Source organism: Camellia sinensis, chromosome 10 (assembly GCF_055761805.1).
Source record: "Camellia sinensis isolate YWXY chromosome 10, ASM5576180v1, whole genome shotgun sequence".
NCBI lineage: Eukaryota > Viridiplantae > Streptophyta > Magnoliopsida > Ericales > Theaceae > Camellia > Camellia sinensis.
The window spans coordinates 80,698,852-80,712,224 of record NC_138970.1 but is presented as its reverse complement, the minus strand read 5'-3'; the positions used below and the strand labels follow the sequence as shown (position 1 = coordinate 80,712,224).

Here is a 13,373-nt window from a genome sequence, read left to right as displayed (position 1 = left end):
TATATATTATACTGTTTGTTTGTGTTTTTGTTTGTTTGATACACTCAGTGAAATTTACTGAGACAACTTCAAAAAAACAAACTCAGAAAAATTTGTTTAATTTTCTTTGCCTTTAACTAAGTAAAATTGGTGAAGTCATAGGTATATATATATATGTATTGATACTGTTTGTTTGTTTTGGTACACTCAGTGAAAGTTATTGAGACAACTTAGTGAAATTTCAATAAAAAAACTCAGAGAAATTTGTTTAATTTTTCTTGCCTTTAAGTGAGTAAAATTTATGAAATCATATGCATGTATTGATACTGTTTGTTTGTTTGGTATACTCAGTGAAATTTACTGAGACAACTCAGTGAAATTTTAATAAAACAAACTCAGAGAAATTTGTTTAATTTTCTTTGCCTTTAACTGAGTAAAATTGGTGAAATCAATTTTCTCTAGGTTTGAGAAGTCCAGAATTTATCAATTTTCTCTAGTTTGAAAATTGGCCAAACTAAATCTAGAGAAATTTGAATTTTCTCTAGGTTGAACCCAGAGAAATTCTTTGGAAGTTTAGAATTTCTCTAGATGAAATTTCTCTGGATCAACTTGAGGGATCTTAGATGTTATGAAAATATTAGATGTCCTTTATACTATAAAATCTTAATACGAGAGACCTTAAAAAAAAAATCCCCAAAAAAATTATTGAAATATTAAAAAAATTAACTAAAAATAATACAAAAAAATAATTTTTAAAAATCTAAAGTCAAAAAATTGAAACGAAAATAAAATTCATTAAAAATAATGCCAAACAAATATCTTAGAGAATAAGCTTATAAAAATTAATAAAATAAAATAACTCTGCATATGCTTCATTCTAAAAAAGTAATAAAATAAAACAACATTAGCTCATATTTTAGTATTTTTTTATAATTTTTTCTGTTCAAGCAAACAAGGCATTAGATTATGGTAGATCGCTTGGCTCCGCAAAACCACCGTGACACTCTTCTCACTCCTCTCCGGGAAACCAAAAAACCCCAAATTTTCTTTCAAAATCTCACAATCCAAACACCTTTATTTTCCCATTCGAATCGAAGCAATAACAAAATAGTCGTGTTTGCGGTGATCAAATCAAATGGAGGAGAGGAATCATCATCATCATCGTGGTGAGGAGGAAGACGATGAGACCGAGAGCAGCGACTACACGTCGGAGGACGAAGGCACGGAGGACTACCGGCGCGGCGGCTACCACGCCGTCCGACTTGGCGATTCCTTCAAAAGCGGCCAGTACGTCGTCCAGAGCAAGCTCGGCTGGGGCCACTTCTCCACCGTCTGGCTCGCTTGGGACACCCTCAACTCGGTACCTCTCTCTCTCTCTCTCTCTCTTAAAATCTTCTATTTCTTTGTTGATCTTGTGATTTCTGTAGTATTATGTACTAAAAAGCCTTGACCTTGATCTGATTACGTATTGTTTTTCTGCAGTTAAATATTCAATTAGTTTAATTGTTTGTGCTTAGATTACCTCTGTTTGGTTACTGAGGAAATGGAGGAAGACAGAATTGAAAGAAGATTTTGATATTTTTATTTTGCTTAGAAAGTGTGTATTCTTGATCAGCATTTTACAGTGGATGAAAAGAAGAGGAAAGAAGATTTTGAATTTTCGGTTATTTTAATAGAATTTGAGAACTGAATTTAATTCAGCCTGATACTTGTTTTGAGCTTATTCAGCGGAGTTGTTAGTGAAGCATGTATGTGAGGCTATCTTTGTATAGCATCTCAGAAGTACTTTTCTTTCTTTTGGGAGAAAAACTAAAATTGATTAGTTTTGGACTCCCAAAAGTAAGCGAAGTACTTATGAGATTCAAAGTTTTACTTTCTTTGATTTTCCCACAATTCCTCTGCAATCAAGTGACCAACTGCGGCATGAGTGAGGTGCTATTCATTCCAAGCTTACTGTGTATAATTCATAACATTGCAGCGATATGTGGCACTTAAAATGCAAAAGAGTGCGCAACATTACACAGAGGCAGCAATGGATGAGATTACCATCTTGCAACAGATTGCAGATGGTGACCCTGATGATAAGAAATGCGTAGTGAAATTGTTGGATCATTTTAAGCACTCGGGTCCAAATGGGCAGCATGTTTGCATGGTTTTCGAGTATTTGGGGGATAATCTACTGACACTGATCAAGTATAGTGATTACCATGGATTGCCTATTCAAAGAGTCAAAGAAATATGCTCTCATATTTTGGTGGGTTTGGATTACTTGCACAGACAGCTCTCGATTATACACACTGATTTGAAACCAGAGAATATTTTATTGTTGTCCATGATTGACCCATCTAAGGATCCTAGAAAATCTGGTGTTCCTTTAATTCTTCCTAACAGCAAGAATAAGACTATGTTTGAGTCTGGTATTGCAAAAGATGTCAAGACATGCAATGGGGATTTGACTAAAAGCCAAAAGAAAAAGATTAAAAGAAAGGCTAAGCGAGCTGCTCAGGGTTGTGCAGACAAGGAAGCTTCTGCAGAAACTGAGACAGAACCTGAAACATCTGGTGCTGGGGAGGCTTCTAAAAATTCTAACTCAAATGTGGGTTCTGTGGAAGACCAGCGTGATGGTTCTGTCAGTACAAATATTTTGTCCATAGCTGATGGAACTAACAGTGCGCAAGGAAGTCAGGGCCATAAAAGAGGGAGCCGATCCACAAGGCAGAAGCTGTTGGAATCGGTTGACCTGACATGCAAATTGGTTGACTTTGGGAATGCTTGTTGGACCTACAAGCAATTTACAAATGACATTCAAACAAGGCAGTATAGGTGTCCAGAGGTTATCCTAGGTTCTAAATATTCTACCTCAGCAGATCTTTGGTCATTTGCTTGCATTTGTTTTGAACTTGCAACAGGTGATGTTCTTTTTGATCCTCATAGTGGTGACAACTTCGACAGAGATGAGGTATGGATGCATTGCTCTTCCCTATATTATTTTTTGTTTATTTTCCTTAATATTATTTGTTGTTGTTGTTTTCCCCCTTTAAAATGTGTCATTCAATTCAAATATACAAGTATTATGAGGAAAAACCATGTTTAAGTCAAAGTTGAAGTTGGGAGTGAGTGAGGGAGCCTAGTGATTTATTTATCATTGCAGCAAGCTTGAACCAAATTCAAATGTGTGCTAAATAACATCTCTTATATTTCTCTCTCTACTATATACATATGTACATATATGTATGTCTACATGAAGGTTTTAAAACCAAGCACGTGGTTTTACCCTATTGTTACTATACTCTCGTTGAGTCTCTCTCAGTAATGAAATAGAATATATCTCCTCTTCATTTGAACACTAACAAAATGCTCTTTCTTTTTAGTTATCCAGAAACTTTTAGAAATTGCAATCATTCCATATAATAATGCAGAAATTTATCTTTTCTTATATAGTATCAATCATCTAAATTTTAACACTCTTGTAGTGGGATGGAAGCAATAATATGAGGTCCAAGTACAACCAGTTTGTGTTGGCAGTGGACTGAGCTGAAATTGTGATTTGACTTATGCACCCTAATCCAACCCAAACCTAATAATAAATGTTCCAGTTATGTCTTAATCTGATTAATTAAGTTTATTTATGTTACATGTGTAAAGGCATGTATTATTTGGGGCCAATGTGTGGGAAAAACTTTTTATTGGCATTCAGTGAACTTCTGCAAGCTAAAATTGCAAGATGGCAGAAGAAGGCTAACTATTTGTAGTAGACCTAAATCTGATCCTGTCCAGAACCTGGTTTGGTTTTGATTTTGATTTTTTCTGGGTTATATATAGATTATCTAGTTTACCTAATCCTTTAGCTATTCAACAGACAAGGTAGACTATGTTTTTTTAAAAGAGTCATATTTGTATTCTGTGTATCAAAGATTCAAAATCAAATACTAATACTTCTCGAATATGTGAACATTGATTGGCAACAAAACATGAAAGTTACAAATTTAGCTTAGGAAGGATGGTTGTCAAGGTTCATGGCAACATTGTATTGGATAATCAAGTGAGTTGCACCTTAATGTATGCATTACACCATACTTGATGGCTGTCCATATGATCCAAAAGCAAAGCACACCGTGTGCTTTTAGATAATGGTCCATTTCCATGACAGTATTGTGCACGGTGCATTATGCATGGAATAATTGGCTGGAGCTTTTCTTGTTAAAAAACTGTGCTCCTTTAATAGTGTGGTTGGCTTATTCCTTGCATTTGGGAGTGAAGAAATTACTAAATCTGAAATTTCAAAAAATATGACTGAGGTGTTATTTGGTGCTCCAAAGTCTCGTCCAAGGGAACATCATGGTAATTTAGAATGGGGTCTTGTTAATGAGTGTCCTAAAGGCATTAATTAATAAAGCTTAAAATAATAGTACATTCTTTACTGCACACTTATATAAAGAATGGACAACCATTTCAAGCTTCTTAACAAGTGCCCTTAGGGCACTCATTAACAAATCTCTTAGAATATCATCAAAAGGCTAATAATGCTTTTTGTCTTGTGCTTATAGCACATGTCCAAAGTAGTGAGGAGATGGTGGATCATCTTCTTATATGCTGAAGGCTGGTGCTTGAGTACCAGTATTGTTGTTCATTATTTTGTGCTTGAGTTCATGAAACAAATAGTTGATCTGTTTCATGGTCGCAGGGATGGCTACATGGCACACTTTTATAAAGAATGTACAACCATTTCAAGCTTCTTAACAAGTGCCCATAGGTCACTTGTTAATAAATCTTTTAGAATATAATCAAAGGGCTAATAATGCTTCTTGTCTTGTCTGGTGCTTATAATGCATGTCCAAAGTAGTGAGGAGATGTGGATCATCTTCTTATTTGCTGAAGGCTGGTGCTTGGGTACCGGTCTTATTGTTCATTATTTTTGTTCTTGAGTTCATGAAAGAAATAGTTAATCTGTTTCATGGTCGGAGGGATGGCTACATGGGGAAGAGAAGTTGATTTGTGTCAAAAGCTTGTTCTTGTTGCCTAATTGGTAAATTAGGAAAAAGAGGAATCGTAGGTCCTTTGGGATGGAGAAATCTGTTGAAAAGTTGATACTCCCTCCGTTCCAATTTATTTGTCCATTGTAGAAAATCCAACTTAATAAAGAGACATGCAATCATTACATTTTAATTCAAATTTTGAAATATTTTCCCTTCCATTGCCTTCTATTTCAATTTTAAAATGTGTTTATAATGATTTATAAGGGACAATTTTGGAAATCTAACAAAAATTAGGATCCCAAAACAGAAAGTGGACGAACATTTTGGGATTCACTAAAATGGAAAGGTGGACCAATAAAATGGGACGGAGGGAGTACAAGTTTCGTTGAGCATATTGTATAGTTTGGCCACAAAACCCTTGTTTGTGTTTTTTGTGTGTTTTGTGTATGTGGTTTCGTACCCTTGGTTCTTTTCAATTTATTTTTAAAAAAATTCTGATTTTCGAAGAATTATGTATAGATTTCCTAGTAAACTTGATCCCAAAGTAATTAGACCTCTAGTTTTACTTTCCCTCGAGTTGTTCAATCTTTAGTGTTGGTGAAGCTTGTTGCACCAAAAGGAAATTTATTTATTTACTTATGAGAAAACCGTAGAAAACCCCTGAACTTATGTAGAACCCCCTTAACCACCACCCTCACTTTCATCTTTGCCACCTCTTACCCACCATAACACAACCACCACCACACTGCCACCACCACCATGTTGCTACCAAACCAGCAACACCACAATATAAAAAGTGAAAACAAATTAGAAGACTAACAAATTTCAAGATTATCTTAAGAAGCACCGACACGGACAGGTGGCACGGCATGGACACGCAGACATGTAAATTTTCAAAAAATGCAGGATACGACACGTTAGGGACACGTTCAAGACATATATTTTTATATTTTTATTATATGTATATTTTTAAATATTTAATATGTATTTTATGTCAAATATTTAATTTTACCAAATTTATTAACCTTATGTATGCTATTTTAGTAAAAAAGTTAAAATTTATAATTTAAAAAAAAAAAAAAAAAAATGGTCCCCAGCGTGTCCCAACGTATCCGCATCGTGTCCAAAGTGTCTCAACATGTCCAACTCTTTACATTTTGTTCAGCGTGTGTTCGTGTGCGACACGTGTCGAACAACTGTATATGACCTTCGGAGAGGTGTCCGTGCTTCATAGAGATCATCTTTTGGTACATATCAAAAAACTTGATTAAGTTCAGGAGTTGAATTTTATACATACTAAACAACCTTTTAGATTAAAAAATTTAACATTCAGTTTTTAGTACTTAATGTTTAGATTTTAGTTTTCAATTTTATGAAACAACACCTTAATTTCCAAATCAATAATCAGTTTTGGTTAGAGCTATGATGAATTGGCTCAAAGTGGAGAAAACTGCAACCAGACTTCCCTTTGTCCTTCTTATTAGCTGAGAGGTTCTAGATTCTTCTATTAATGGCATTGTGAAACTTCGGGATCAGAATCCATGGATGAGATCAATGAGTTACTGGGAATGGGATTAAAGATGTGAGATAGACCGCACTTCTTATTTTCACTAATTATGTGACCTACAGTGAGCAAAAGTTCCATGTGGAGAATTTCAGAGTTAATGAGGTCATACAGGGGGGCCTGTCTCATCCAATTTTCAAACCAAATTTTCAGACAACTTTCTTCAATCTCTTTGACATTTATAACAATGCCTTTCCAAGTAGGAGAGTTAGGAAGCACGGATACGGATACGGGATATGGCGAAACGCCAAAATCTGACAAAGTTGCATACGGGTACGGCGGGGATACATTCGTAATTTTTTTTTTATTTTTAATAATGTAATATGTATGAAAATAAAACCTAAAGCAAATTAATAAATAAAGAGAGGCATTCCTATTTTATAAATAAATACTAACGTTGAAGTTCCTAAAATTAAAAATTTGATAAAGAAATGTTTACGTTAAAACAGTGTCGGGAAACAAAACGAAAAAAAGTGAAAAAAAAAATTAAATAAAGTAGCCTAATAGATGAGGGGGGAGAAAAAAAAAAAAAAAAAAAAAGAAAAAAAAAAGAAGAAGAATTGACCACTGAAAAAATATAAATATGAAATAATAAAAAAATTAGAAAAAAAATTATATACTTATTTGGAGTATTAAAATAAAATAATAAAAAAAAATAGATACTTATTTGGCGTATCCTGTCGTATTCCTCATGTATCCTTTGCATATCCCTCCTCTATTTGAAATTAAAAAAATTAAAAAAAGAATCGGATACTTATTCGCCATATCCGATACGTATCCTGTCATATCGGACACGTATCCTTATCTGATACGTATCTATCAGATACTCGTATGGCACATTTTTTTGGAGTATCCGTGCTTCATAGTAGGAGAGGATCTAGAATTGGGATTGCGATCCAAAATGTCTTTGGTGTTGCTACAATATGTAGCTTTATAGATTTGAGCCCAAAGTCTTTGGTCCCTACTTAGGATTTTCCAGCTAGCTTTAGCAAGGAAGTGTTGGCCTGCCTAGCAGACCTAATTCCCAGTGTCCGTTTCTTCTTGGTCTTAAGACTCTTAACAACCTCATTCTATTTTTCCAAGATGTTGCTTATATGAGTAGGGAGCCAACATTTCTGCACAGAATAAGTGGGAAGTGCTGAAGTTACGGACTGGAGGAGGGTAGCTCTACCTGCATGGGACTGGCATTTAGCTTTCCGTCTGCAATTCTTTGCTTTACTTTGTCAAGGTTGTAGTTATGGGTAGTTTTGGTCACTCTAGAATGAACAAGAGTTACTCTGAAGTATTTCCCTAGGTTATTGTCCAAGGGGACGCTGCAAATGTTTTGGATTTCCATCGCAGTATCCTTAGGAGTATTTTGAAATTGAGATGATCCTTTCTTGTAGTGACTACCTGTTTCAAAAGTTTTGGGTATCATTTTGTGGATTCTTAGACCAATATTTTTCTAGTATTTCAGAAAGAAGGCTTGGAATCCATCCGTTGTAGGAGCAGTATAACGATTCATGGACATAACAGCTGAGGTTGTTTCATTAAGAGAGATGGGCCTGCTGAGGATATCTTCCTCCTCACCGATCAGAAGAGAGGAGTTAGGGAGCCAAGTACATCCTGATCATGGGAGTGGAAGTTGGGAATCCCTACATAAATTAGTGTAGTAGTTTTGGACATGTTCTCTAAGGGTGTTTTGGTCATCCCACTTAGTCCCCATCATTAGGCTTAACGGTACTAATCCTATTACATCTACTCTCGCTGACAGTGGGTAAATAAAAGTACATGGTATTTCTTTCCCCACATGTGAGCCATGGGTTCTAGGTTATTGAAACCCCAAAAAAATAGTTCTTCATGGGTGCTTGTAAACTACCTGTGAATAGCTTGTCATTGATGCAACTCTCGTAAGCAGGTTGTAACACGTCAATAGGTGGTTGCATGTAAAGTCATGTGTTGCTTGCCAATGAATGCTTGCATCTAGACCATGTGTCGCTAGCTTCTTGGTAAGTAGCTACACATTTGCCGCTTGCTTGTTATTTGTAGTTTGTTTTATTTCTGGGTGCTGCACTATGAAGTAACCTTGATCTGGTTTGGTTCGAGGTTCAACAACTATAGTTGAAGGTAGACTTGAATAACACTTGGATCTAGGCTGAACTATGCAGAAATCAGATTTTAGGACTATATATGAGTAGCTAAGGAGGTTATGCCTTACATCCTAATGAAGTATTTTGAAATAGAAAAAAATACAAAATAACAAAAACACAACAAGTGGCAAACATACAACAACTCAATAACAGGCTAGTGACTTGACAAGTGACACATGGCTTTACATACAACCATCTATTGACATGTCTTGCATGAAATCATTGGCATTAAGCAGGTGACAAAGTACATACATGCATGCAGCTGCCTCAATGACATGGTGCTCACAAATAGCATTACAAGCACCCATCTCGATTGGAGTTACCTTGGAATTAAGGAAACTAACAAAATTGTTAGGACTCAATCTAGACTTAGTTTTGGCGATCGCATTTGACACACTCTCTCTTTTGTAATCCCTCTTTCAATTGTAATTTTTCTTAATTCTCCCAAGAATCCAACCCAAATGGACATAAGTTGGTTCAAAGTACCGATAGGTTATTCCTTATGAAGCATGATACTTCAAAATGGGAGATGTATCCGTATCGTATCTGTATCTGATATTGATATTCCGTGGATACTTGCGAATACATATCAAATACTTATTAAAAGTATTGGATACTTCTTAATTAATTTTTCATTAATATTGGAGTATCTAATAATTTTGAAGTATAAATACATGTTACATAGAAAGCAAGGATTAATAAAGAGATTATAACAATAGTAAAATTAGATATTAATAAATAAATAATCAAGTAAACTTGAATAAAACATTTTTTACTAGTGCCAAAAGAAAAAACACAGGGATAAGTTGTGGATTGTTCTATTATTATAATATAAACATATTAGACTTGATGTTGAAATGAAATTTTTGCAAGACCTATTGAAAATTTAAGAAGTAAACAAACTACTGGCTTAAATTAATACTTCATTTTTAAAGGTTAGTATTTTGCATTATAAAATGAAAGTATGCTTTTTCAACATTCTTGAGTTTATGTGTGACTCACTACTAATAAATTTTTTTTAAATATTTTTTTTTAAACGTCTCCTAGTTGTTCCTGTATCCTATATATATATATATATATATATTTTTTTTTTAAGTTTTCTCGTATTGCCATATTTGTCTCATATCTATATCTGGGCTTCCTAGGTTACATTCCTAAACCACATGAATTTTTTTGATTTGTCATTGTAATGGATGATCAAGATTTTTAATGAATGAGCTTGATTGCATATGCAAGAGGACTCAATTGGAGGATTTAATCTTAATGGTTTGATTTGTTTTTTTTTTTTTTTTTTGGATGTCACTATAATGGAGGTGGCATAACTTGAATGACAGGATGGTGGGGTGCCAAGGGGGAAGGGGAATAGTGGGTTGGTGGGGGATATGGTGGGTGGTGGTTGGGAGTGGTGGGGTGGCGGGGGAGGTGGTTGGAGGGCATGAATGGGTTAGGGTTTTGGTTTTCACATGGTTAGTGGTAGAAGATGATGATAAGAGGTTAAGTTTTTGGGAAAGAAGATGGCTAGGGTTAAGGTTAGAGTTTTTGGGTGAAAAGATGAAGGCGCACATATATATATATATATATCATTTTACATAGTTTTTTTTACTTTGACAATTTTTTTTCCCAAGTCAACTCTCAATCTAGGTGCCTGTGGAATCTTAGTCAATTTGGATGAAATTATTAATAGTAGGAAGGCAAAATGCAAAATGGCCAAAGTGATGTGGGGGGTATTTACTCCGGGGTCATACCACAAGAAAGTAAAATGGATTTTACCCTAAATTAAATAGATATACTTTTCAAAAAAAATAAATCTATGATAATACATATTATAATTTGATAGCTAATAAATTGATGATACGAATAAAAAAACTGAAGTAGAGAAAATAAAATTGAAAGAGGATATGATTTGATTAGTCCACATGTTTTGTATTGTTTTACTTTCTTTTTCTTGTCGCTTACTGCATTCCCTTTTGTATATATATCTATATCTGTATAATATTTGTTTTTGCCTTTTTAATTTTTAATTTTTGTCTTTGTACATTTATTTCAAGTTAAATTTGTTAGATTACCAATAGTCTCAAAAGTTTTAGCCGCTAGGAAATGAGTCTTAACAATGTATATCAAACTATTCAAGGCCTTCCCTCAAGTGCAATTTTGTCTTGCACGTAGAGATGCAAAGAGACATGCATAGAGAGATGTAGAATGAAAATGGTGAACAAATAAAAGAGTAGAGAAGCATAAAGTAAACAGGGAACAAAAACAATCAAAGAGACTCAATCCAAGACCTCCCTCAACCTTAAGCTATGATACCAGATTAGGGCATCTCCAATGGTTAGTACCAAATTGGTAATGCCAAAGCCAGATTTTGGCATGCTACAATGCCATAATAATCTGGCAATGTTGCTCCAACAGTGCAAATTCCAATTCTATTTTCTTCTCATAAAGTCAAATTTCAATGTTAGTATTTTTGACATAGCTATAATTTTGCATAGAAGATTATGAATTTGGACGAATTGTTGCCTTATTTTGTCTCTGTCTTTGGCTCTGGCATGGAGGATGACACACAATTGGAGTTGCTCTTAGATCGCCAAGTGTTCCAAAAGCTTAAGGTGTTAGGAAATGAGCCCAACAAATATATATCAAGTTATCCTACAAAATTGTCTTTGTTAATCTGATCATACCCTTTTCATATACTTGTCTTTGTTAATAGCCCATGTGTCTTTTACTATTATTGGTGCAAATTACATATGAAGATCATTTAATGCTAATCAGATGAAACTCAGTTATTTTAGTTGAAAACTTTTCTCCATATTCTTGTACTATTTGTGATTGTATTTTCTGTAGTAGATTCAGGACACAGATTTTGTAAAAATTTGGCATGTCATTTGCACTAGAAATGTGATGGTAGGATCAGAATATGGTTGACTGGCTTAGCTGGAATTGTTTGGGTGATATATTAGTAATTCCTTTTGCTGGGCGTGGTACCTTGTTTTGATTGGTAAAATGAATGTTTGATCCTGTGTTGAACTTGTGGGAATCTTGATTAAACTTAGCATGCTCTGTACATTCCACCTATTGGATTTGGCAATTGAATTGCACTCCATCCCTTTGCGTGTGATCAATCTATTGTTGGATAGCCAAATATTTAAATGCAATTCATATTGGTCAAATATCTAGAGAAGGCATATATTTGCTTGTTGATTATATATAATGAGGTGCTGAAAAGTGGATAGTGAATTTCTGGTACTTGAAGTTCAGCTTTTATGTTTCGTGGTTTGACTGTTAGGCGTCATAAGAGGTTTATTGTTTGTTTAAGTGAATGATAGTAATTTTCAAATGTGTCTTAATCTCAAATGATGTGATCCCCCCAAAAAAAAAAATCAGTTTTGTGAAGGCTACATGTGTGTATTCTAGTCTATAGCAAGCTTCTCTTGAGGTTCAGTTGTTGACCAATATCAATCAAATCTTATTTCTGTTCACAGGACCACTTAGCATTGATGATGGAGCTTCTTGGGATGATGCCACGAAAGGTAAGAATATCATCTCCATTACTGTCAAAAGAAATTAGTTGGGTTCACTAGGCCCTTCGCATCTGACTTTTGATACGTTGACAACTATATGCAGATTGCCTTGGGTGGTCGTTATTCCCGGGACTTATTTAACAGATATGGTGATCTAAGGCACATCCGACGGTTGCGTTTCTGGCCCTTGAATAAGGTTCTGATGGAGAAATATGAATTCAGTGAGCAAGATGCATCTGACTTGGCTGACTTCCTGATTCCCATACTTGATTTTGTCCCAGAGAAGCGGCCAACTGCAGGACAATGCCTACTTCATCCATGGATTAGTTCAGGTCCTCGTCTTCTAGAACCTTCCATTCAATCCCAAGCAGCTGATACTGTAAATTCCGAGACAAAGAAGAGAGATAAGGAGGAGAGAGAAGCCATGGAGGTTGGAATGGGGAATGTTACCATCAATGCAGACTCTAAACAGTTCATAGACCCTCAGTCCAGTAGTAAACCGTCAAAGACAATCGTAGGCAGTTCATCTAGGTAAAGATGGCCTATGTTCTGTTCACATAATTTTTCTTCAACAGCGGTTTGATTCTTCCAAGGCATGATTTGTTCCCCAATTGGTTTGTACTGACATTTTGTTTATCGACAAAGCAATAGCTTAAAGCGGTCAGATACCAGACTAAGAAGAATAGATTCTCCTTTCTCGCGCAATCTTTGTACGGTGCATACTTACCCTCTGTATGCAATAGTTCAAATCTGGTCTTCATGAAAATTCTCAGGTTTGGTGACTTTGTAAGGAGATTCATTTGATGTTGAAACTTGTTCGACATATTAAGGAATAATTTTTGTTACTTTGAACATATTTTAATGGTTCTACTGGTGTTGGGTGTATGTGAGATTTTGCCGATCCTATATGTCATATAATTTCCATGTTTTGTTATCTCTTGGGATCCCCTTTTTCACTTGAATTTTGCGCAGTAATTTTTATTTATTTTTCGTTTAGTTATTCTCAGGTCCATTGTCATCACATTTGAGCTTGTTTACCCGTAATATTGTTTACAAAGAACCAAGCTAAACCTCAAATACATTGTTTATATTTCCCTCTTCACTGGACTTTTTTTTTTTTTTTTTTTTTTTTTTTTTGTTGTTGTTGTTGTTGTTGTTGTTGTTGTGTGTGTGTGTGTGTGTGTGTGAGAGAGAGAGAGAGCGAGAG

General features: G+C 34.9%; 1 protein-coding gene across 2 annotated transcripts; it reads left to right on the top strand.

Moving 5' to 3' along the window:
* Positions 1 to 890: 890 nt before the first annotated feature.
* On the top strand, positions 891 to 13,100 carry LOC114290464 (uncharacterized). Of its 2 annotated transcripts, none has more exons than XM_028234397.2 (4): positions 891 to 1,339; positions 1,958 to 2,938; positions 12,128 to 12,175; positions 12,270 to 13,100. In XM_028234397.2, the coding sequence occupies exons 1-4, from the start codon at positions 1,115 to 1,117 to the stop codon at positions 12,699 to 12,701; spliced, it is 1,686 nt and encodes a 561-aa protein (XP_028090198.2). In that variant the 5' UTR covers positions 891 to 1,114; the 3' UTR covers positions 12,702 to 13,100. The 2 variants fall into 2 exon arrangements, with proteins under 2 accessions (XP_028090198.2, XP_082747857.1); XM_082891731.1 differs by having other exon boundaries at positions 911 to 1,339; positions 1,462 to 2,938.
* Positions 13,101 to 13,373: the final 273 nt, after the last annotated feature.

Excerpts from the sequence above, each read along its gene's own strand:
- LOC114290464 (XM_028234397.2), top strand. The coding sequence starts at position 1,115 with ATGGAGGAGAGGAATCATCATCATCATCGTGGTGAGGAGGAAGACGAT. Across the intron at positions 1,340-1,957 it reads CTTGGGACACCCTCAACTCG|CGATATGTGGCACTTAAAAT; the intron begins GTACCTCTCTCT and ends ATAACATTGCAG. Across the intron at positions 2,939-12,127 it reads ACAACTTCGACAGAGATGAG|GACCACTTAGCATTGATGAT; the intron begins GTATGGATGCAT and ends TTCTGTTCACAG.